The 22,961-nt window shown below is 51.4% G+C and overlaps 2 protein-coding genes across 2 annotated transcripts in view; both read right to left on the minus strand.

Annotated features, from left to right (window-relative positions):
* Nucleotides 1-22,961, minus strand: part of LOC120383937 (E3 ubiquitin-protein ligase TRIM39-like) — a 961,691-nt gene that overhangs the window by 321,926 nt on the left and 616,804 nt on the right. The gene's annotated exons all lie outside the window — the stretch shown is intronic.
* Nucleotides 1-22,961, minus strand: part of LOC120383451 (E3 ubiquitin-protein ligase TRIM39-like) — a 40,387-nt gene that overhangs the window by 10,414 nt on the left and 7,012 nt on the right. Inside the window, exons 2-4 of the mRNA XM_039501605.1 lie at nt 8,516-8,901; nt 6,582-6,604; nt 6,405-6,466 (exon numbers count right to left, since the gene is read on the minus strand). Coding sequence (XP_039357539.1) covers nt 6,405-6,466; nt 6,582-6,604; nt 8,516-8,770 — 340 coding nt within the window. The 5' untranslated portion in view covers nt 8,771-8,901. The remainder of the gene's footprint in view (nt 1-6,404; nt 6,467-6,581; nt 6,605-8,515; nt 8,902-22,961) is intronic.

Here is a 22,961-nt window from a genome sequence, read left to right on the forward strand (position 1 = left end):
CCTTCCCAATTCTTCTGACACGTACAAATTTCTACATAAAGTTTACAGCACTGCAGGTGCTTTGCGCGTTTGCACATTTGGTGCCCATTAATTTAAATAAAAATTGAGTATTCAGACCCATGGCAGCTTTGAAAACCCCAGCTCGCTATAAACGCACAGATCACTAAAGGCCAATTTCTGCTCTTTGTGAGCAGAGAAAAAAATCTACAGTTGAGCACTAATACTACTGTAACCCTTCTGCCAGGTGGAGCCAGCAGCAGCTAGGGCCGGGTTCAATATCTAGGAGTTCCTTTCCATCGATACAACACAGAACCAACTTGAGCCCCCAATCAGTAACCCTGAGAAATTTACACACCACCCCTGGGCACCTGTAAGAGGCAATACTTCCTCATTCACAAACACAGAGTCTGAGTATAGAAAAGAAACGTTTAATAAAAGGAGGGAAGTAACTCGGTGTTAATTTGGGAAAACACCACAAACAGGGATCATAAACATAAACCATGAGCAAAAGACCCACCCCAAGTAGGTTGGGCAGTCCTTTTCCCCTCAGGTTCTTAAGTCCATTAAGGCCCCGCCCCCATTACAACCCCTTCCCCAAAGTCCCTGCCCCTATTCCGATTCCTTATCCTAAATCCCCACCCTGGCCCTGCCTATTCCCCACCACCTCCCCTGAGCACACCACATTTCTGCTCCTCTTCCCCCCCAGAGTGTGCTTAAGCTGCCTGTAGATGAGCAGACTCACCCCTGCAGCACCTCCTGCTGGTCTCTCAGGGAATTAGCTCAATTTCCAGCCCGGAGCGCCCTCTGTAGGCCAGTGATCCACTGCCTCTTGGCCCCCGTGTCCCTCCCAGGACCCCAGTGCCCCTTTATCTGGGGTGCTGCCCCCGGCAGGAACTCCCCCAGTCTTAGGATCTCCCCTCCCAGGGGAACCCCCAACCCACTATCCCCACCTCACCTCAGTATCAGGCTACTGCCAATCATCATCTAGCCCCCATGCCGTGGGCCAGACTGCAGTATCAACCTACTCATCACTGGCAAGGAGGGTTTGGACCTGCTGCCTTGGCCTACCCCTGGGCTGGCCCCTGAAACCCCCAGTACATGTTGGCCTTGTGCTAGGCCGCAGCCTGGGGCTTTCCAGGCTGGAGCTCCCCAGCTCCTCAGCCTTTCCCCAGCCCTGCTCCACTCAGCTACCCTGTATCCAGCCCCCTGCAGCCAGGCCCTTCTTCCTCTACAGGCAGAGGGAGACTTCCTGGGCTCCTGGCTCACTGCCTCTTATAGGGGCCAGCTGGGCCTGATTGGGGCATGGCCACAGCTGAGCCTGCCCTTCAGGGCACAGGGCCGGCTCTAGGCACCAGCCTACCAAGCACGTGCTTGGGGCAGCACCTCGGGGTTTGGTTTTGTTGTTTTTGGTTTGGACAGGCGGCGCTCGGGGGGTGGGAACTTGGGCGCTGCACCACGGTGCTCAGGAAGGGGCGGGGACTTAGGCGATGCGGCGCTGGGGGGCGGGGACTTGGGTGGCGCACCGCGGAGCTGGGGGGGCGGGGACTTGGGCGGCATGACGCGGCGCTCGGGGAGGTGGGGACTTGGGTGGCGCTCAGGGGGGCGGGGACTTGGGAGGCACGGCGCTTGGGGGGACGGGGACTTGGGAGGCGCGGCGCTCGGGGAGGGGGCGGGGACTTGGGTGGTGCGCTGAGGCACTCGGGGGGGTCAGGGCAGTGCTCTTTTTTTTTGCTGGGGCGGCAGAAATGTTAGAGCCGGCCCTGTAGGGCAGGAGCAGGGGACCACCCTGCTACACTGCCAAAAAGCTGTTTGGCGGTGGCTGGACGGGAAGCACGGGGAGATAGGCAGAGGAGCTGGGACGCGGCGTGCTCTGGCGGGGAGGAAGAGGTGGAGCAGGGGAGGAGGGGAGCAACCACTAATTTTTCCCCATGGGGCTCCAGTCCCTGAGCACGCATAGAGTTGGCGCCTATGGTCAGTGCAGACCCAGAGTTCAGAGGTGCATCCACAGAGTTCACCTTCCGCCCTGGGTGGAGGGGGGTGTAAAGAGGCATCTTACTCTCTCCACTGCTCGGGCACTTGCTCACTGTCCCCCTCTGCCAGCTACCCTGCTGGCTGCTTGCCAGTCATTGCTCCCACCAGCTGCCTGCTCACAGCTGTAGCCTCTCCTCTCCGCCAGGCGCCCTGCTGGCCACTCATTGCACCTCTCCACCTCTCCAGCCGCTTGTTCACCAACTGACTATCAGTCACCTTCCACTACCACCTGCCTCTCTGCTGTGACCTCTGCACATCCGTCTCTTAATAATTTTAAGCTCTTTGCAGGCTAGGTAGAAACACTGCCCCAGCTCAAATGATTTCAGCACTCAATGATTTTTAGCTCTTCGTAGGCTTTGTGATTAATTGTATGGTTAATTGCACCATTAAACAATAATAGAATACCATTTATTTAAATATTTTTAGATGTTTGTGATCTTGTGTTGCCGGCTACAATAGTGCCATGCGAACACCTGTTCTCACTTTCTGGTGACATTGTGAAAAAGAAGCAGGCAGCATTATCTCCTGCAAAGGTAAACAAACTTGTTTGTGTGAATGATTGGCTGGACAAAAAACAGGACTGAGTGGACTTGTAGGAGCTAAAGTTTTACATTGTTTGGACTTGGGCGCTCCACCGTGGCGCTCGGGGAGGGGGCGGGGACTTGGGCGGCGTGGCGCTCGGGGAGGGGGCGGGGACTTGGGAGACATATGAATGTTTAGCATATCTGACACATAAATACCTTGCAATGCCTGCTCTCACTTTCAGGTGACATTGTAAATAACAAGCGGGCAGCATTATCTCCCATAAATGTAAACAAACTTGTTTGTCTTAGCAAAGAAGTAGAACTGAGTGGACTTGTAGGCGCTAAAGTTTTATATTGTTTTGTTTTTGAGCACAGTATGTAACAAAAACAATCTACATTTGTAAATTGCACTTTCACGATAAAGAGATTGCACTCTGGTACTTGCATGAGGTGAATTGAAAAATACTATTTCTTTTGCTTATGTTTACAGTGCAAAATATTTGTAATCAGAAATAATATAAAGTAAACACTGGACTCTTTGTATTCTGTGTTGTAATTGAAATCAATATATTTGAAAATGTAGAAAAAACATCCATAAATATTTAATACATTTCAATTGGTATTCTATTATTGTTTAACAATGTGATTAAAAGTACAATGATTTTTTGAATTGCAATTAATTTTTTTGAGTTAATCGCGTGAGTTAGGTGCCATTAATCGAAGCCCTAGTATTTTTAGTAAAAGTCAAGGACAGGTCACGCCAATAAACAAAAATTCATGCAAGCCCACAACTTGTCCGTGACTTTTACTGGGAGGAGGGAGACTAACACTGTGAGCACAGTCAGAGACTGGCTGCCAGCAGAGGCCGCTGCTGCTGCTCCGTGTCTCTGTGACAGAATCATATCCTTACATATGACATTTGCTGCGGGTGAGCACTCAATGTTTAGAGCAGGACACAAAAAGTTTAGTCATGGAAGAAAGAACAACTTTCTAAGTGCCCCACTGGATCTGCAGTTATATTTCATTTCAGAAGCATTCAGGAAGGATGAAATTCTCCTCTTCACATGGGGACCAGCACAAGGCCTAGCCACTTACATCCCATTTAGAGCCTAAAACTGGGACTTAAGCAGGATTTCAGTTGGGTCTAGGTCTCATGATGGCCTTCCAAATGGATGTACATTTCCCACGGAGCTTCTCCAGTCTACTTTGGGTTTATCTAGTTCATCACAGAAAATGTGGCCATGTGCCTGTCAGTTCTATAGGTCCCTGTTTAGAACCAGTGCTAAAACCAGCATAGCTACTTATTATACACAGACCATTTCTCTCAGTGTCAGAGAAGGCTGAGCAGAGGTGCCAGACTTTTTTTTTCAAAAAAGCATTAAAATCAATTTTAGATTTTAAGAAATCAAACTTTTTAAACCATGGCAAGTAAAAGTTAAGATTCAGCTTTAACTAAAATCACCCAGAAGTTAAACTATTGCAAACCACATTTTGGGTCACCCAAACCAATGTAACTTGATCACAACAGTATTGAAAATGTTGCCCACATCTCTTTAGGATTAAACACACATCTCTGGTACTGAGCAGAATACTCTGACAGGAGACTGAACTCTTCTGGTGTTGGTGCCATAATCTGTTTTGGTACCGATCTGGCCCTCATTACCATCCCCTCTGGGCTCCTCACAATCTTTAGTGTATCTATCTGCACAACCCCTCTGGGAGGTAGAGCCTGACTACTATCCCCATTGTACAGATGGGGACCAGAGTCATGGAGGGACAGGTTTCCTCAAGGGATTGAGGCAGAGGTGAAAGTAAGCCAGTACGGGCCGGTACAGAGGACCGGTAAGAAAAGGAGACTGCCTGAGGGAGGGAGAAGCCTGCCCCCTGCATACGAATAGTTTAAACTCAGCTGTTCCCTGAGTGGTTCAGCTCTCCGGGTTAGGAGTGGTTTCTGGCATCCTTGTTAATTTCACTCACAGTAGCTGGGGGGAGTAGGGAGGGTGTGTGTGACCACGGCAGGGGCAGTTCTTTTCTGCCCCTGGGATGAGGGGATCTCTTCTACACAAAAAACACAATCAAAATCAGGAACCATTTCCAAGTTAAAATCTATCCCATTCCCTCCCCAGCATAGGATCATGGTTGTGAAGTCCAAAGTGCTTGCAAATCCTCTTTGAAATGTTACTGAACCATGCAGGGAACAGCTGAGTTTAAACTGATCTTATGCAGGAGGCAGGCTTCTCCCTCCCTCAGCCAGTCTCCCTGCTCCCTGCTGCAAGCTAGAGGGAAGCCCCTGCAGCTGCTGCTCAATGCCAGGCAGGGAGGAAGCACAGAGCCTAGTGTCCACAGCCTGGCTGGAGGAGGAGGGAAGACACGGAGAAAAATGTGACAGTGAGTTTTCACTTTTTCAGGCTTATTCCAATAGTAAAGTTTTATTACAGACAGTACTGGTAGTAGTAATAGTAGCTTTATTTTCTCTATCTATGTCATGCAGTGGGAGGAATCAATGAAGTACATAGGAGAGGTGGGTTGCTTGTGATTGGACCATATGGGTAAGAAATTTAAATTACTTTCATCCCTGCCCAAACCCCAGGGCTCCCAGCGACCTCTGCAGCTGGTAGCTTCGGGGGTGATTTAAAGGGCCCAGCTCCTAGCTTCAGCCGAATCCCTGAGCCCTTTAAATCCTGATTTAAAAGCCCGAGGATTTAAAGGCCCCACCTATTCCGATAGAGGCCACGCCTCTTCCAGTTGAGCCCCTCCCCCTCTGCAGGACTCTGGAGTACCGGCAAGTCCTTTAAGTTACTTTCACCCCTGGATTGAGGCATCCAAAGATTCTGATAGGCGCCTAGAAGGATTTTCAAAAGCAACTAGGTACCTAACTCCTATTGAAATCAGTGGGAGTTCAACAAGTGGGCATGTCCAAAAATCCCACTAGGTGCTAATCTGCATTTTTAGGCACCTACAGAGCTTTAATAATCAGTCCCTAAGGGACTCACCCAAGGTCCCACAGCACATCTTTGGCACAGCAGGCTAGTTCTGTAACCACTGGACCATCCTGCCTCTCTAATCTCATGATCTCAGCCTGAGCATTTGCACATGACGGTATGTGACCAACCCCCACCTGTGCAGTCTGAACACAAACCTGGAGAGCCACTGTGACAGTCAGTAGAGTTTCCCCCCCCCCCCCACATAGCTAGTTAAGCAGTTTATAATAGCTGGCAACCATTAGGGGAAATTGGACACCTCAGGGACACAGTAGCCTGAACTTTTGAACTGTCTTCCCTTATCAGTCTAGAGGCAGTTGAAGCTAGTCCTGAACTGGTTTTTGCTGAGCAGATTGCAGGAGTGCAGGGTTTGCTAACCACCAATCAAATGCTAACATGACCGAAGCCTGTGTGTGAGTGTGTATAAAGATTCTTGTTTTTTGTATGGAGTTAGAGTTTTTGTTTCTTAGTACAAAGCGCTCCTTTCTTCTGCAGAATAAAGCAACCTTTCCTTATCCCTGTCTGGCTGTCATTGGCACTCAGCTAGGCGGACCCGACATTTCAGTAACACCACCATCACCTCCACCATTGGCACTAATGCCCCAATATCAGGAGATGTTCACATGTGTAAGTGTGTTCTTGAGACTGGCTGTGCACCCTGAAAGAGCACACGCAGACTGTAGGGGTACGGGGTGGGGAATGGGGTGCACGGAATGTTCTTAAATGTTCAAAAACGAGGTGATACAATTGGTTTTGTTCAAAATCTTGTGACTTTTTTTATCCAGTCTTGTCATGTATTGGGACCTGACTGACGAGTTGTGAGCGCTTGGGGTAGGCACTGCTGAATATGAGAGTGGTGTTCATTTACCTCTGAGCTCCTGCTGTTGAGTAGAAATGGCTTCCTGTTCCTGACCGTTCACATTTTCACTCCTAAAGAGAAGAGATTCTCTGTCATCTTTCAGCTCAGCTGTTCAGTGCAGTAATGCTGCAGTGCATCGAACAGGAATGCATGGGAAAATAACAAAGGCAAATGCATGTACAGTACCTGCTCAAAGTTCTTGCCTCCACCTGAAAGGAGAAATGGGGAAACTGTCAATAATATTCTATAATTTAATAAAACCAGGTGAAGAAACATCCAGGGACCATTCCCCATGGGTGTGCCACACACTTTCAGGCACAAAACCTTCTCCTGATCAGAGCAATCCCATTTCAGAAGGGTAAATTCCCAGCCATCCCTGCTTCCCTAGGTATTTATGAATTTCATTCATCTGAGCAAATAATGTAGCTAACTTATTCAGCCCTCTATGGCTACAGTTTGCTAAACACACCGCCATGCACCTTTGTCAACCACAAAGGGTTACGCTTCTGTATGGAGCAGCATTAATCAGAATAAGTGATAGATTCACAGCCAATAAGACCTGAAGGGGCCATTCTGAACATCTGGTCTGACCTCCTGTTTTTGAGCACAGGCTAAAGAACCTCCCCCAGAGATTCCTGCAGCATCAGCTTGTGGCTGAGAATGAGAGCAGGCCTCTGAGAGATGCCCAGTAATGATTTAAAGACAAAAGTCATGGGGACCCACCACAACCCTTGGTAAGTTGTTCCAGTGGTAAATCCCCCTCATGGTAACATATGGGCACCTTACTTCTAGCCTAAATCTGTCCAACTTTAACTTCCAGCCATTAGATCTCACTTCCTTTGTCTGCTGGATTAAAGAGCCCTCTCCCAGACCTGACTTCCCCCTGCAAGGCTAAGAAAATTAAAAGGCAGAAAAAACATCTTTTAGTAACTAAGCCAAGGAGTCTGACTCTGCTATTGGCATGGGGATGGAGCTTAGTGAAGAATTTATTTGACAATTAAGATTGGTCCGTGGAGCTCAGACAATTCCATGTGGCAAAAGGGGACAGAGACTATATTGAAGGAGGGATGCTCTCAGAGCAAGAGGGGCCATCAACCACCATATGCCAGAAGACAAGGATGGAGATCGAGAAAGCAGGAGCGTCTTTGCCTTGCCTGAGATGCTCACAAGACCTCAGAGTCATACATCTACACTAGAAGGGCTGCGGCCATTCAGCTCTCCCGATACAGCTGCGCTGCTGCAGCACATGTGGTGAAGACGCTCTATGCCGATGGGAGAAAGCTCTCCTGTTAGCATAAAAAACCCAATCCCGGGAGCTGCGGTACCTATGTTGGCATAATTTATGTTGCTCATGGGGGTGGAATATTCACACCCCTGAGCAACAGAAGTTTTGCCAACATAGGCTGTAGTGTAGCCATAGTGACAGAAGGGGTGAGACCAGACACAGAGGATGGGGGCAGTTTGTCTCAGGACTGTTTGTTATTTTGTGTAGATCTGTAACTCTCTCTGTGCTTTCTTAAAAATACAAGTCCCAGTGGTTAGGAAATCCCTTTGTTAAGCCAGTGTTCCTGGCTCACCTGACACATTGTCCCTGCAGGGGTCAATTGAAAACTCAGCGGGCCCACAGTGAGCTGGAAATCTGCCGGAGCATGTGTAACCAAGTGGGAGCTTGGCAGGGCTGTGTCTCTGGGTCTCGGGTTTCAGACAGGTGGGGTGCAGAGAACCACATCCCAATGAATGGGGGCAGACATGGGGTCTACAACTGGGAGTGCAGCTGAGAGACCCAGAGCTGAAGTCTTAGAAGCGCATGGGATTCTGTGATTAGGTCCGGTCACAACAGACTGGTAACTGTCCAGAGAGAGGATGACACAGGGCCCTAAAGGGATTTAATTAGCAAACAAAAACACTCCTACCTGGGACTCGTGGGCAGCCCTTCCTATGGGAATCCCAGTGTGAGAGCAGTGAGCCAGGGATTCTTTGCAATCCTCACAAAGGGCTTTGACATTCTCCCTACAGAACTATGTGAGCTCTTTGCCATGTTCCTCACAGACATTCCCTTCCCTCCCCCTTTGTCCTGGCTTTAACCCCAGTTGTTTGATGAATGGTACTATGCTGCCTACCTGCATGTTGGACCTTTTCTGGAACGTTTCTCCACACAGAGGACAGGTGGCTGTCTCCACTCCCGCACAGCGTTGGCTGATGCAGACCCGGCAGAATTCATGCCCACACTGTATAGTCACTGGGTCTGTCAAATAATCCCGACAGATGTGACAAATGGTATCATCTAGCTTTCTACCAGCTAAAGACGTTGGAGTCGGAGGTTCCTGACCCTCAGCCTTACGTTTCCTCTTCCCTGGTTGACCAGGTGTCCCCATGGCTGCTGGGGTCTCAGTCTGTCTGTCTCTCCTTCCCCAGCAAGGTGTGTTCTGCTGTCACTGCTGGGAGGTGCCTGCTGCTGGCCTCTGCCCTGCTTGGTGGCAGGGGGAGGTGAAGAGAAGGGAGTGGCCTGGAGGGGAAGGAGGAGAAGGGAAACAGAAAAAAGGGGATGAGGAACTGACTGGGAGAGGAGGAGCAATGACAGAAAGGGTGGGAAAGCAGCTCTGCTGGACACCCCCTCGCCAGTGAGCAGGGGCAGGGAGGGGTTTTAGCTCCGTTTTTGGCACTGGTGAGACAGACCCTGGAACAGTGCGCCCGGTTCTAATGGCCACATTTTGAAAAAGATGTTCGAAATGAGAGCAGAGGGTGCAGAAAAGAGCCACAAATGTGATTCGAGGGCTGGAGAAAATGCCCTCTAGGGGCAGAATGAAAGAGCTCGATCTGTTCAGTGTATCAAAAGGAAGAGTGAGAGGTGACTTGACCATGATGTTTATGTGTTCCAGCTCCCTAATCATTTTTGTTGCCCTCTGCTGGACTCTTTCCAATTTACCCACATCCTTCTTGTAGTGTGGGGCCCAAAACTGGACACAGTACTCCAGATGAGGCCTCACCAATGTTGAATAGAGGGGAATGATCATGTCCCTCAATCTGCTGGCAATGCCCCTACTTATACAGCCCAAAATGCCATTAGCCTTCCTGGCAACAAGGACACATTGTTGACTCATATCCAGATTCTAATCCACTGTCCTTTTCTGCAGAACTGCTGCCTAGCCATTCGGTCCCTAGTCTGTAGCAGTGCATGGGATTCTTCCATCCTAAGTGCAGGATTCTGCACTTGTCCTTGTTGAACCTCATCAGATTTCTTTTGGCCCAATCCTCTAATTTGTCTAGGTCCCTCTGTATTCTGTCCCTTCCCTCCAGATATCTACCACTCCTTCCAGTTTAGTGTCAGCTCCAAACTTGCTGAGAGTGCAGTCCACACCATCCACCAGATCATTAATGAAGATATTGAACAAAACCAGCCCCCGGACCAACCCTTGGGGCACTCCACTTGATACCGGCTGCCAACTAGACATGGAGCCGTTGATCACTACCCGTTGAGCCTGACGATCTAGCCAGATTTCTATCCACCTTATAGGCCATTCATCCAGGCAATACTTCTTTAACTTGCTGGCAAGAATACTGTGGGAGACTGTATCAAAAGGTTTGCTAAAGTCAAGGAATAACATGCCCACTGCTTTCCCCTGATCCACAGAGCCAGTTATCTCATCATAGAAGGCAATTAGGTTAGTCAGTCATGACTTGTCAATGGTGAATCCATGCTGACTGTTCCTGATCATTTTCCTCTCCTTTAAGTGCTTCAGAATTGATTCCTTGAGGACCTGCTCCATGATTTTTCCAGGACTGAGGTGAGGCTGACTGACCTGTAGTTCCCTGGAACTTCCTTCTTCCCTTTTTTAAAGAAGGGCACTACAATAGCTTTTTTCTAGTCATCTTGGACCTCTCCCAATCACCATGAGTTTTCAAAGATAAGTTACCTCTGTGTCAGTTACCTCTGGCCTGTCTGAGACTCTCCGGGCCTTGGAGCATGAGCCAGTCCTCATTGCAGTCAATGGTCAGATTCCTATTGGCCGTTGGACCTTGGCTTAGCGCACATCTCATCACCTGTGTGTTGCACTGTGCATTGTTAGGGGCCTAGCAATCCCCTGGGTTATTGTTACAGGGGGCACTGAGCTGAGCTCACAGAGTTCTGTCTTGTCTATTAAATCTCCTCCGGGTTCCCACCATTCTGCCCCTGAGAATGAAAATGTCAGAAAGTAACAACAGTCCTGGGACTGCTCTGAGTGACTCTGCAGAGACACCGCGAGTTCTATTGCTCCAGAGGCTGAAGTGCAACCCCAGCCCAAACCAAGTGCCAGATAAGCCTCAGGCTGCAGCTTTCAGTTTGAATGTGGCAAACCCCAGGTAACTGAAGAGGAAGGAGCAGAGGGAAACTAACAATGTGATTTTATCGGCTGTTCTTTTATGTGGCCACATTATTTTTTTCCAAGAAAATAGGCTCAGTCCAGTGAGGACGAGGGAGAAAAATAGCAATTCAAAATTAGGGGGAAAAGTTATCAAGACACCCTAGTTAATGTCTAGCTCTACCCACCATTCCCAGGGCATTTTAACCACACACTAACCCACAGAAAGCTTCCTACCAACACCACAAAAAGGACTCTGTGTGGACTCCTTCTGAAGGTCAAAACAACAGATTGGACTTGTACACAGAGTGCTTCCGCTGACGTGCACGGGCTGAAATTGTGGAAAAGCAGCGTCACGTGCCCCTTAACCTCAGCCATGCAGAACGCAAGGCCATCCACAGCCTCAGAAACAATTCTGACATTATAATAAAAAAGGCTGACAAAGGAGGTGCTGTAGTCATCGTGAATAGGTTGAAATATGAACATGAGGCTGCTAGACAACACTCTGACACCACATTCTACAGGCCATTACCCTCTGACCCTACTGAGGATTACCAAAAGAAACTACACCATGTGCTCAAGAAACTCCTTAAAGAAGCACAGGAACAAATCTACACTGACACACCCATAGAACCCCAACCAGGGGTATTCTATTTGCTTCCCAAGATCTATAAACCTGGGAATCCTGGACAACCCATCATCTCAGGCATTGGAACCCTGACAGCAGGATTGTCTGGCTATGTGGACTCTCTCCTCAGGCCCTACGCTACCAGCACTCCTAGCTATCTTTGAGACACCACTGACTTCCCGAGGAAACTACAATCCATTGGTAATCTTCCTGAAAACATCATCCTGGCCACTCTGGATGTAGAAGCTCTCTACACCAACATTCCACACAAAGAAGGACTACAAGCCGTCAGGAACAGTATCCCCAATAATGTCACGGCAAACCTGGTGGCTGAGCTTTGTGACTGTGTCCTCACCCACAACCATTTCAGATTTGGGGATGATTTATACCTTCAAGTCAGCGGCACTGCTATGGGTACCTGCAAGGCCCCACTGTGTGCCAACATTTTTATGGCTGACTTAGAACAACGCTTCCTCAGTTCTTGTCCCCTAGCGCCCCTCCTCTACTTGCGCTACACTGATGACATCTTCATCGTCTGGACCCACGGGAAGGAGGCCCTTGAAGAATTCCATTGGGATTTCAACAATTTCCACCCCACCATCAGCCTCAGCCTGGACCAGTCCTTACAAGAGATCCACTTCCTAGACACTACAGTGCTCATAAGCGATGGTCAACATATACACCACCCTATACCGGAAACCTACTGACCACTATACTTACCTACATGCCTCCAGCTTCCATCCAGACCACATCACACGATCCATTGTCTACAGCCAAGCTCTAAGATACAACCGCATTTGCTCTAATCCTTCAGACAGAGACAAATACCTACAGGATCTCTAGCAAGCATTCTTAAAACTACAATACCCACCTGGTGAAGTGAAGAAACAGACTGTCAGAGCCAAAAGGGTACCCAGAAGTCACCTACTACAAGACAGGCCCAACAAAGAGAGTAACAGAATGTCACTAGCCATCACCTTCAGCCCCCAACAAAAACCTCTCCAGTGCATCATCAAGGATCTTCAACCTATCCTGAAGGATGATCCCTCACTCTCACAGACCTTGGGAGATAGGCCAGTCCTTTCTTACAGACAGCGCCCCCAGCCTGAAGCAAATACTCACCAGCAACTACACACCACACAACAAAAACACCAACCCAGGAACCAAACCCTACAACAAACCCCAGTGCCAACTCTGTCCACATATCTATTCAAGGGATACCATCATAGGACCTAACCACATCACCCACACCATCAGGGGCTCGTTCAAAAGAATAAATGGACACAAATCAAACATCAAGAATTGTAACATTCAAAAACCAGTAGGAGAGCACTTCAATCTCCCTAGTTACTCGATAACAGACCTAAATGGCAATTCTTCAACAAAAAAACTTCAAAAACGGACTCCAGTGTGAAACTGCAGAACTGGAATTAGTTTGCGAACTGGACACCATCAAATTAGGCCTCAATAAAGACTGAATTAGGGCTGGTTGGGTCATTACAAAACCTAAACCTAATTTCCCCCCCTACTAATTTCCCCTTACTGTTACTCATACCTTTTTGTCAACTATTTGAAATGGGCCACTCATTACCACTACAAAAGTTATTTTTCCTCTTGGTATCCTGCTGTTAATTGAATTGTCTCGTTAGACTGACCTCACACTCGGTAAGGCAACTCCCACCTTTTCATGTATTTATACCCGCTCCTGTATTTTCCACTCCATGCATCTGATGAAGTGGGTTCAAGCCCACAAAAGCTTATGCCCAAATAAATTTGTTAGTCTCTAAGGTGCCACAAGGACTCGTTGTTTTTGCTGCTACAGACTAACATAGCTACCACTATGAAACCTCCCCTCCCTCATCGTTTATGATCCTGCTGAGATGATGACATTGCGTAACAGCAGCAAGAAGGTGCAGGAGGTGAGCGAGGGGTACAAAGGGTAACAATAAGCAGCAGTTTATTGAGCTGCAGAGGGGAGCAGTGTCCAGTGGAAGCCTCTGGGGGCAGAGTCTCCTGTTTTATTGCACACCATTGGACTATTATCTGAAAGATGGTAACAGAGTAACAGCAATGCTGACTCTGTGTGCCCCAGAACACACTGATAGGGAATGATAATTAAACACTCCGCTGCCTGTGCTGAGAGAGCTCAGGGGAACTTAGACACTTCAGGTGCAGCTCTGAAGGGAGTTCCAGGGTAAGGTGCATAATTCCCTGCTCTGCTACAGACTCGCTGTGTGGCCATAGGCACGTCACTTAGGCCCAGAATTTCCAAGGTGTTTTGATGTCTAAAGATGCAGATAGGCTCCTAGTGGAATTTTCAAAGGTGCTTGGGCACTTAGCTTCCAATGGGAGTTAGACACGTAGGTGCTTTTGAAAATCCCACTAGACGCCTAACTACATCTTTAGGTGACTACAGACCTTCACAAATTTTCCCCTTAATCTCTGTGCCAGATTTGAAAAGCTATTTAGGCTCTTAAAGATGCAGACAGGAGCCTAGTGGGACTTTCAAAAGTGCCTGCATGAGTTAGGTGCCTGACTCCCCATGAATTCCCTTTAGCTCCTGCACCTTCTGTACTCATCCTGTGTACTTTCCATCGAAGGCACTTGCTGGCAGGAATGTCCATGCGAACAAGGGATTTCTACTGCATGTTATAAAATATTCCTAGGAAGCAATGTCTGACCATTTAGGCCCTGACCCAACAAGGTCCTTAAGTATGTGTATAACTTGGAGCATGCAAGCAACCCCACCAAAGTCTTAATCACAAATACTTACACCAAAACCCTGTTTCTAAGAGTTAAATTCAGCCAATCAAGAAACAGAAACAATCCCATGTGACCTGGGTGTCCAATCATAACTAACCCCTCAAAGATCAATGTATTTGACAAATGTATTTAGCAAATATTTTTTAACAAATAAATCTGAGAAAATTGTGATCAGTTTGTGGGCAGCTGACCAACTAGAACAGAAGCTGAGCTCACTGGACACATCACATGCTGCACATTATTCCCCCAGCTCTGCTTTCAGCCCTTCTGTCCTCTCTCTGCCGTCCCCTCCCCCCAACCATGGGTCTCGGTCTCTTGCCTTTTATTTATGCCTTTGCTCTGCCTGAAGAATTACTGGTGTTACTATTATTCCAGGTTATTTCTGTAGCCCCCTCAGTGCCCTGGAATCTCCCACGCAGGGCTGGGCTCAGGAGCTCACTAATGGGTGTATGGGAGGAGAAGTCTGCAAGCCCTGGGCAGTAGGTCAGGGTGGGTGTCCCAGGCATGGAGGCAGGTGCAAAGATACAAGGATATGGGGCGGGGGTGGGCTAGGCAAGAGGCTGAGGTGGAGCTAACACATGGGGAGAGGGGTGAAGAGCTTCCTGGGCTCCCAGGTCCCATTCAGCCAGCCTGGGCCCCTCACTCACACAGCCCTGGGGCTGGGCTCTCCCTCCCCTTCCCATGGCCCAGCTACCGACTGCCCTTCCCCAGCTCTCCCCACTCCCCAACCCCACCCCTCCCTCCATCACACTGGGACCAGTTTCCCTGACACAGCTGAGTAGGCAGCACAAAACAGCTTATACAGCAGGGCCTGACACTCTCACTCTTAACCCGTGTGGCTGTTACATTCCTCGCCATGAGCAATGAGTCCCTAGGGAAGTAAATGCCGGGACATTCCCTGTTGCTCACTGGCCCCATCGCACTCATTGGGGTCCTGGGCTTGGCTTTTCTTTGGGAGTCAGACCCTGCAGTTATTGTCCCTGAGGGGACAATCCTGGGAATCCCCCCAAGCCAGGCCTGGAGCTGACCCCACTGGGGCTCTCTGGGGGGCTGTGGGGGAGGCTTTAAAATGAGGGGACCTAGGTCTCCTCCCCTAGAACATTCTGAAATCCTGCTGCAATTTTCTGAATTTGACACAATAATAAAAAAAGTTGAGGCCAAAAATTGTAAGTGCCCATGTGGGACCCTGTTGGGAGTGGGGTGCAGGGGAAGCAGCCTGTGGTGAGCTGGCCAAGTCATTCTGCTGGAATTTTCAAAGTCATTCTGCTGGCTGAGTCATTCTGCTGGCCTGGGCACCTTGCTTCCAATGGGAGTTAGGCACCTAGGTGCTTTTGAAAATCCCACTAGATGTCTAAGTCTAACTACATCTTTAGGTGACTACAGACCTTCTAAAACAGGGGTTGCAAACTCAAATGACCACGAGGGTCGCATGAAGACTAGTGCATTGGCCCTAGGGCCGCATCACTGACACCAGGGCTGGCTCTAACTTTTTTGCCACCCCAAGCAAAAAAGAAGAGCGCTGCCTCGCCGTACCTCCCGGCCAGCGCTACAGCGCCGAAACCCCACCCCCCGAGCATCACGCCGCCCGAAGCCCCGCCCCCTCAGAGCACTGCGCCACGCCAAGCCCCCGCCCCTTCAGAGTGCCGCGCTGCTCTAAGCCCCCACCCCTGGGCACCATGCCAAGCCCCCTCCCCCCCGAGTGATGTGTCAAGCCCCCGAGCGCCGCACCAAGCCCCCGCCCCCCTCCGAGCGTCGCGCTGCTCTAAGCCCCCGCTCCCCCTCCGAGCAACGTGCCACACCTGCTCTAACATTTTTGCTGCCCCGCCCCTCCCTGAGTGTCGCGTCGCAACGCCCAAGTCCCCACCCCGCAGCGCGTCGCACCGCCCAAGTCCCCACCCCATCACCGCCTCCAAGTCCTCCCCAGCGCCGCCTGGCCAAACCAAAGACAACAAAAACAAACCCCGAATGCCGCCCCCTTGCAAGGTGCCGCCCCAAGCACGTACTTGGTAGGCTGCTGCCTGGAGCCGGCCCTGAGTAAGTTTGTCTAAAGTGCTTGGGAAACAGCTCAAGTTACAACGGCTGGTGCATGTCCACTTTCCTTTGACGAAGTGGCGAACTAGGTAATGAATTTGCAGTGACCAGGCTTCTGACCAGCGCAAGATAGTACAGTTCTGGTGTGCAAGACTGCGGACCTGGGGTGAATTGGTTGGAGCCTCCCTATTGATGGTTCATGAGTGGCAGGGAGATCATTCATGTAGCACTGCTGGGTGTGTCCCTGCCTGTGCATGGCTGTGTAAGTGCAGTGCCTGCTAGAGGCTTGGAGCGTCACATCAGCATCACGGTGTGAGATGCAGCCCCAGTTGGTGGGTTTGGAGGGCTCAGGGGTCCCACAGTCCAGGTTGCACCCCAGGGACCCTGTCACACCAGGTAATGGTTTCCCATGGTCTTCTAGGATTCTCCATTAATATGAGGTTGGCCTCTCAGTCAGTCCTTTTCCAATGACCCATTCAGTCTCAAGACATCTAGATCACATTCACACCTATGCCTCTTAGCCTGTCCTGAGAGCAAACAGTCCTTTCTCACCCACTGGGTAACAGTGCAGCATATAGGGGAAACTGTGGCACACATCGGATTCATAAAAGTATTACAGAAAATTCCCACTTAGTCACAGGAGGCTCCTGGCCCAACATGCTGGCTTTTGTGGATCCCCTTCTCAGGTGTCTATCTCTCTCCCCATGCATTGTATAAGGAGCCCAGGCACCTAACTCCGACTTTGTGGACCACAAGGCTGTTCCATTGCTGTTCCAAGCACCTAAAAATTAGGCATTGCAACATCTAAGTCCCTTTGTGGATCTGGGCCACAGCCCCCAGTTCTGTGGAGATATTAGAGGGTAAAGGCTGGAGGAGGGCTTTTGTAGGCATGGCTAATACCATTCAGAGAGGTGCTGTTTCTACACCAATGGAAAAACCCCTGTTGCTGCAGGCTGCATCTACATAACGGGGTTGTGCCGGCATAGACTGTAATGTAGACACAGTCTGACTGAGGGAGAGCAATGTACAGTGCTCACATGCACCATCGTTCCCTGTACAGCGTCCTCACCAAGAGAAGATGGAGCGACTGGCTGGAGCCGAGGAGAGTCCAAGCTGCAGGAACTGGCTGACATGAGGATGTGACGTGTCTCTTTGTCCCTAATGACTATTCCCAACTCAGCCCACAGCAGGAGGCAGCTGGCAGAAGGGAAATGGCCGGCTGCTGTTAGGGCAGCACTTTCATGGGAATAAGGACGTGAAATTAAACCTGTTATTCCTGGTTCACACAGGGGTGCGCAGGAGAACAGGGTCAAGTAAATTTGATGCAGCTGCCAAGTGGCCTATGTCATCTGATAAGTCTGCAGCAGCTGCTCCCTGCAGAGTGGGATGTGGGGGACTGTAGACGGGGTGACTCACCCCTGCGGTGCCTCCTACTGGTCCCGCCTCAGGAATTAGCTCAGTCCACTACCCAGAGCGCCCTCCGCAGGCCGGTGATCCACCTGTCTGCTACTGGCCCCCCGTGTCCCTCCCAGGACCCCGGTGCCCCTTCAACTGGGTCTCCCCCTCCCAGGGGAACCCTCCCCCCACTATCCCCACTTTGCCTCAGAATTGGCTACTGCCCAGTCTCCATCTTGCCCCTATTCACTGGGGCAGACTGCAGTATCCGCCACTCATCATAGGCGGAGGGGTTTGGACCCGCTGCCTTTACCTACCCCTGGGCTGCCCCCTGCAATCCCCAGTACCTTTTAGCCTAATGCTAGGCTGCAGCCTGGGGCTTTCCAGGCAGGAGCTCCCCAGCTCCTCTGCCTTTCCCCAGCCCTGCTCCACTCTAGGTACCTTGTCCCTAGCTTCTAAGCAGCCAGGCCCTTCTCCCTCTACAAGCAGAAGGAGACTGTTTGAGATTCTGGCTGACAGCCTGTTATAGGGGCCAGCTGGGCCTGATTGGGGCATGACCACAGCTGAGCCTACTTTCCCCAATCAGCCCAGGCTTCTTGCCCCAACCACAGCCCCCTCCTGTATCTGAGCCCGGGAGTGAGCCCCTCCCCAAAGCCTCTGGAATGTTAGTGGAGTGAAAAGAACAGCCCAGCCAGGAGAGAGTGAACCTTCCCACCCCACCAGCTCTGCCAGAGGAGCCACTCCTGGGAGGTGACCTGGGAGTGGGAGGGACAGTGACTCCCAGCCTTGGGCCTGAGCAGCACTGGGATTAGGGGAGCCAGCGGGGGAGGGGGTCTGTCTCGGTACCCGAGGTTGCCCACTGCAGCCAGGCAGTTGGCGAGGATGGCGCTGGGTGGAGAGTCTTTAGAAAGCTCCTCAATACGCTCCTGTGAGACGCGAAGGAGACAAGGGAGCGTGAGAGATTCGGGCCCTACTGACCCCTCCCAATGAGGAGATTACACAGCCAGTGCCCCACATGGCCAGCAGGATCCCCCACTACTTCCTGCTCCTCCCATTTCTTCCTGCCCATCAAACTTGTCTCCTTCCAGGATTCCTGCCCAGCTCAGTCCCAATCCCCTTCTTCCCTCATCCCTGTCAAAACTGCCCCCATTCAGCACCATCCCAACTACCGAGCTGGGACTGTGTGATTCCTTGTCCCCCAGTCTCAGCTGCCCTCCAGCCCCACAATTCCCCCACTGCCCAATCTCACAATTTCTCCCTTCTCTTCTCCCCAGCCTTCAGCCCCAGCAATCCCTGCCCTCTGCTGCCCCCTCCAACACCACCCAGCCCCCACCCATGAGCCCGGCCATACCCCGGCCAATCCCATGTCTCTCTCCTCCTTCCGGCTGCCGTAGGACGTGTCTCACTCACCACAATCCTCTTCACCACAGCCGCCTTGCAGCAGCGCGGCTCCAGTGTGTCCTGCCCTGTGTCCTGTGCAGCAAGACACGTGGGGTAGATGCCCTGCAGGAACCTGAGCTGCTGCCCCTCATCCTGAACCCACCAGGAGTGGGGGATAGCGAGAGAGAACCTGTTAGCTAGGGACCTTCCTGCCCCACCCACACCAGCTCCAGGGCTCAGGCCTCAATGGGGGATTGTGATGACCCGCCTAGTGCCCAAATCCCCCACGACTCCTACACAAGCAGGATCAGGAACTGGGACAGTGCCTGTGGGGGGAGGAGACCTCGGCTGTTGTGGGACAAACACCCCCATCTTGGGGGTCCCACATCATGGATGTAAAAGGTCCCCATTAGGGGTGGTGGATCATCAGGGACAAGACCCTCGGCAGGGGGTGGGGATGCTGGGAAGGGACAGGACAATCTTGGTTCCAGCCCAGGTGGGGAACATTTGTACCTTTTCTCTGCACTGGAGCTGCTCTCTGATGACCTTGAGAGCAGATTCATCTGTGGCCATGTCCACCCCTTCCTCCTCCTCTGAATCCCTGGGGGTCCCTGCATGAGGGAGAGAAGGGAACAGGGTGATGCCTGCTGCCACTTGGGGGAAGGACAGGGGCGTGGTGGGGAGAGTAGGATTAAAGACCCCCCCTTCCCACCTCAGGCACCCAGGGCAGATGGGGACCCACACCTCCCTCTCAGGGATGCCTTCAGACCCCAACAGCTTCAGAAGCCCATAGCAGAGACCCCCCCCTCCACTGTCCAGGACTCCGTGGGAGGTGCCGACTCCCCCAGCCCCAGAGCATCAAGGGACAAAGTGGCAGCAGCTCTTGATGCCCCACCCCCAGGTCCCCTTGCAGCAGGGGCAGCTGTGTGACTGCTGCTGGTGTCAGTGGGGTTCACATGGCTCAGGCCAGACACCTGGGCTGGGGACCCCCCCCCGCCATATCCCTGGGAGAGTGTCTGGGCCAAGGGTGTTCACATCCCCATCCTCACCCCTCCCTGAGCCCAGCCTGGCTCCTCACCTGGAACAAAGCAGCAGCGTCCATCGGCATCGCTGCTGTCAGAGTCCCAGGTGCTGCTGCTGTCCCGTGCTGAGCTGCTGGTGCTGGGACAGGGATCTTCCACCTCCTGGCCTGAGGGGGCTGGAAGATCCTCAGGGGCCGGGCAGAGCGATGCCTCCTGCTGGGCTCCTGGGGCTGCTGCTGCCCACACAACAAGCCCCAGAGCATCCCTGCCCGGCACCCCTCCTGGGCTGGGTCCTGTCTGCAAAACCCCATCCTGAGCCAGCTCCATCTTGGCCTGGTCGGGGCCTCTACCAGCTCGGCGCCTGCGCCGGGAGCTGGGTTTGTTCGCCAGAAGGCTGGGCACTTCCACCTTCTGGCCTGGACAGGAGCTGCTTCCCCACCAGCGGGGACGGAGAGGTGGCTCTGCCCCTCGGGAAGATGGCAGCTGCTTCCCATAGGCTCTGAGGCCACCTGCAGAGCCTTCTTCCTGAACATCCTCAGGAGCCCGGCCATCCTGGAACCGAGCGGGGAGCAGGTGTGGGGTCAAGGCAGCCTTTCACTCATGGGCCTTTTTGGTTCCTCCTCAGCCCTGCTCCAACCAGAGCAGCCCCTTCTCCCCCCCCCCCCCACAGGAGTGCAGGGAGTGCAAGCTACACACACTGGCAGGAGTTCATTGCATGATCTGCCCCCAATGTTCCCCCTCCTAATCCCTGCTGCTGCTGCAATAGCCAGGAAGTCTCATCCTTTTAGAGCAATGGGGTCAGTCCCAAAGACCATCGGTTACTCTGGACAAGCAGCCCCCTCCTGCCATCCCAGGCCACACTCCCCTGCCCAGGCTACAGAAGGAACAGAACCCAGGAGTCCGGAGTTCTCCAGGGAAACCATTCCCCATCTCAAAGTCACAAAGACCCTAGGCACAGGAAGACCAGGGCCCTCCTCATTCCCCATTGATTTCCATGCTCAGCAGCTCACAGGGTCTGGCCCAACTCAGAGACTCTCAGCCTGGGGAACAGTGTCCCATAAGGGAAGGGCTGGGAGCCCCATTGCTGGGACCTTGCCAAACACACTGGAGATGGCTCTGGAGAAGCCCCTGCCCACTCTGAGAATGAGGGGCTCTGTGGGCTGTTTGCAAATGAAATCCCCCTTAGGAGATCTTCTGCCTCTCTCCAGACAGACAGGGGAAGCCACCGAGGAACCCTAATGCTACTCACTTGCTGTAGGTGATGGTATGATGGATGGCGGATGTTCAGGGTCAGCAGATGTCCCTCGCTCTCCTCCTCACTCCCCAAGCCCAAGGCAGGCTGGAGAGGGTGGTGACCTGAGGAGTTACCCTGCCCAGCCAGCAGGCAGGGTGATGACACTAGGGCAATCGACTGGCTGTGAAAACAAGAGTCTGTCTTATTGCCAGGGGACGGAGAAAGTCAGCCAGCAGCAGCAGGGTGCAGAACACTGCCCTAGTGCGGAGGTGACAGCGCCTCCAGGATCCTGACATCCCAGCACTTTATACACCTTCCCGGAGCCTCCCAGCCCCCCTGGGCTGTAGCGATGGGACCCCAACCCTACTAATGGGAAACGGGCCTCAGCTACCGGTTCACGCCGAGTGTCAGAGCCATGGATGGACCCCTTCACTAACCACTGCTGCACACTCCCTCCCACAGCTGGCAATTGCAACCAGGCCCTAATGTCCAGTCCCCCTGTCCATTGCTGCCTACTGATCTGTGGGACTGGGCAAGTTGGTCCCCCTCTCTATGGCTCTCTGGGACTCACATCCCCGAATGGGCTTTAAAAAAGACAATGGTTAAAGTTTGGCCCCAACTCTTTCTTGTTTCTCTCCAACAGCCATTTTAGCAAAGTTTAGAATTCTTGATGTTCAACACCTGGAAACATCCCTTTCTCCTTCGCAGACAGCTTGAGCCTCCCTCCTCACCCAGGCTCTCTGCTGCCTGGAGTTAGAGAATTGACCCTATTCCCATTGCACCTACCCAAGGTGTCACACAGCAAAGCAGTGACAGAGCTAGAAAGAGAAGCCAACAATCCTGACTCCTGTTCTAACTAACAGACAACAACCCCCATGGAGGCAGGGATAAAGCCCAGGAAATAAGGGGTGAAAATTTTCATGGAAACCCTTTTCTGTAAGAAAATCCATTCAGACTAAGCCACTTTGTTTCTTGAAATCATAACACGTAGGATGAAAATGTTTTGCAAACAAATATTTGTTTGCAAAACAAGAGCATTTCATGTTTGTCACAGTTCATTAAACTGTCTCGTCGTACACAAAGAGGAGACACTGTGATCTAGAAAGTTAGATGAGATGCTTCAGTCTGAGCTAAGTAGTTGCTGCTCTTAACAATCTCAAAAGAATAAAATACCAATCAAATAGAATATTATGTCATAATCCGATATGGCTCAATGTGATAGGACACCTCCTATTCTGCACTCCTACTAGTGACACTCTTCAATGGATCCCCATCATCCACCCATCGCGAGGTAGGTGGGAGAGGATTGTTATTCATACTTGACAGAAGGAGAAACTAAGGCCTGGTCTACACTAGGACTTTAAGTCGAATTTAGCAGCGTTAATTCGAACTAACCGCTCAACCGTCCACACCAGGAAGCCATTTAATTCGAACTAGAGGGCTCTTTAGTTCAAATTTGGTACTCCACCCCGACAGGTGGAGTAGCGCTAAATTCGACATGGCTAGCTCAAATTAGGCTAGGTGTGGATGCTAATCGAACTTAGTAGCTCCGGGAGCTATCCCACAGTGCAGCACTCTGTTGACGCTCTGGACAGCAGTCCGAGCTTGGATGCTCTGACCAGCCACACAGGAAACGACCCGGGAAAATTTGAATTCATTTTCCTGTCTGGGCAGTTTGAATCTGACGTCCTGGTTGCACATCGGGGCGAGCTCCGCAGCACCTGCAACGATGCAGAGCTCTCCAGCAGAGGAGTCCGGGCAATCCAAAAATAG

The sequence above is a fragment of the Mauremys reevesii genome, linkage group 15, assembly GCF_016161935.1.
Source record: "Mauremys reevesii isolate NIE-2019 linkage group 15, ASM1616193v1, whole genome shotgun sequence".
In the NCBI taxonomy this organism is placed as follows: domain Eukaryota; kingdom Metazoa; phylum Chordata; order Testudines; family Geoemydidae; genus Mauremys; species Mauremys reevesii.